At 36.3% G+C, this 2,552-nt stretch overlaps 1 protein-coding gene across 1 annotated transcript; it reads left to right on the top strand.

Annotated features, from left to right (window-relative positions):
- Window positions 1-204: 204 nt before the first annotated feature.
- LOC138916784 (olfactory receptor-like protein OLF1) lies at window positions 205-1,148 on the top strand. Its single transcript, XM_070230399.1, is given in 2 exon segments — window positions 205-589; window positions 592-1,148. Coding segments are annotated over 2 exon segments (942 nt in total).
- The last annotated feature ends 1,404 nt before the right edge of the window (window positions 1,149-2,552 follow it).

Below are 2,552 nucleotides of genomic sequence, written 5' to 3'. Positions count from 1 at the left end.
ATGAAATCTGATAGCAACTAAATTCTGAAATATATTTCTCAGAGTTTGCATTTGAAAGTAAATTTGGGCTTGGATTTTTTATTTGATTGCTTGTTTGTTGAAACAATAAAATAACCTTATAATTATATCTAATTATGTTTCTCTTTCCATCAGTATAACATTTTAGGATGTTAGAATTCTCATGAAACAAAAACAGCACAGAATATGGAATTTATGAGTGGAAACTACGCCTTAGTGACTGAGTTTATTCTATTGGAGTTTCCAACTCGCCCTGAACTGCAGAGTGTCCTATTCCTCGTGTTTCTGATATTATATGGTTTGATTCTAATGGGGAACATTGGATTGATGATGTTAATCAGGACTGATCTGCACCTTCAAACCCCCATGTATTTTTTTCTTAGCAACCTATTCTTTGTAGACTTTTGTTATTCCTCAGTCATTGTTCCCAAAATGCTGATCAATTTCCTCTCAGAGAGCAAATCCATTTCCTATTATGGCTGTGCCCTGCAGTTTTATTTTGCCTCTACTTTTGCAGACACAGAATCCTTTATATTGGCTGCCATGGTATATGATCGCTATGTCGCCTTCTGTACCCTTTACTCTACACAGTTGTGATGTGTCGGAGTATCTGTATATGGCTGGTTAGCTTGTCATATGTTGGAGGCAACATGAGCTCCCTAGTTCACACCTCCTTCGCATTTATTCTGAAATACTGTGATAAAAATCTCATCAACCATTTTTTCTGTGACCTCCCTCCCCTGCTTAAGCTATCCTGCACAGACACATCAATTAATGAATGGCTTCTTGCCACGTACGGCAGCTCAGTGGAAATTATCTGTTTCATGATCATCATCATCTCCTACTTTTTCATTCTTCCCTCAGTCTTAAAGATCAGATCTTCCAGTGGGAGGAAGAAAACCATCTCTACGTGTGCATCTCACCTGACTTCTGTGGCCATCTATCAGGGGACTCCTCTCTTCATTTACTCACGACCCAGCTACCTCTATTCTCCCAACACTGATAAAATTATCTCAGTGTTCTACACCATTTTCATCCCAGTGCTGAATCCACTGATTTATACTTTGAGAAATAAAGATGTAAAAGATGCAGCTAAGAAAGCCATAAGATCAAAGGTGGATTCCTCATGAAATATAACATTCCAAGATTCATCTAAATCTCCAATTACAAACTCTAATTGGAAACCTGCATCAACCTCACCAGCACACACACAATTTCTCACACCATTGAGAATTTATCAAACAGTTGTTTTTTACACAGCCAAATGCCATTTAATAACCCCATGATATAAGAAAATATTTGAAAGTTTTGAAATTGCTGCTAAATAGTAGATTACCCTTCAATGATTATCAGCTGGAGTTAATGCTAAAATGGCTTATATTGGGTTGTCTTAATGGATATAGTAAATAGCTCAGAAAAGTGTGTGTGGGTGTTCATGTGTAGAATATCTAATTTACAAGGGTAGATTACTGGATGAAGGAAAAAGACAGATTCCCTTGGTTCATACACCACCTCTGTATCCTGCTAGTCAGTGGCACTTTGAATGTTACTTAATTTTTCTATCCCTCAGTTAATTTATCTGTAAAATGGGGAGAATATAGTATCTATGTCATTGATTGTTGAATGGTTAACTGAATAAATGCTGAGAATAGCACTTGTACCATTTTGAGCACTTAATAGATGTTAATTATATGTATTTTTTATATGCAATATTAATTAAAATGTATATTCTACAACAAGATAATGAAAGTCATGAACGTTAGGAGAGAAATAATACAAAATCAAATACATTTTCTTAAGTGCAGTTTAGTAATATGATAATAACCTTCTACACCATATCTACTCCAAAGTAATTTGGAATGTTATTCAACAGCTTGAATAATATAGGTTAATTGAAAGGCAAAATATTTGTTTTTTTCTCTGTCTTTTATTTTTTTTTACACAAATGCATTACTGAGAGTGTAGAACATTCTCTGGCATCTCAGAAACAGAATCAGCTACTTAACGTATCACCTGGTTCCTTGTGGGGAAATCATCCCACACGCCGTGGTGGATTACCACACAGGAAACTTATATATGAAGACTGAAATTGGAGGATGTTTATCATTGAAAATTGTGCTTCAGTCACTGATATTTTTTGCTGTACATTATTTATTACTATTGTCAATTTTGACTCTATGATAATAAATATTTATAAGATTTGACCTGGATATATCGAAGTTTAGAAATATTTTTGTTTTAAATTGTCATCTGAGCTAACATCTGTTCCCAATCTTGATTTTTTTTCTTCTTCTTCTCCCCAAAGCACCCCAGTACATAATTGTATACTCTAGATGTAGGTCCTTCGGGTTGTGCTATATGGGATGCCGCCTCAGCATGGGTTGATGAGTAGTGCCATGTCCGCACCCAGGATCCAAACCAGGCGAAGCCCTGGGCCTCAGAAGTGGAATGTGCAAAGTTAAGCACTCGGCCGCAGGGCCGGCCCCTAAAACTGTGTTTGAACCCATGCACTGTTTGTTGTAAAAATCCACGAG

Source organism: Equus caballus, chromosome 12 (assembly GCF_041296265.1).
Source record: "Equus caballus isolate H_3958 breed thoroughbred chromosome 12, TB-T2T, whole genome shotgun sequence".
Classification (NCBI taxonomy): Eukaryota; Metazoa; Chordata; class Mammalia; order Perissodactyla; family Equidae; genus Equus; species Equus caballus.
Note: the sequence above shows the minus strand (reverse complement) of the source record. Positions and strands in the feature narration are given on the sequence as shown.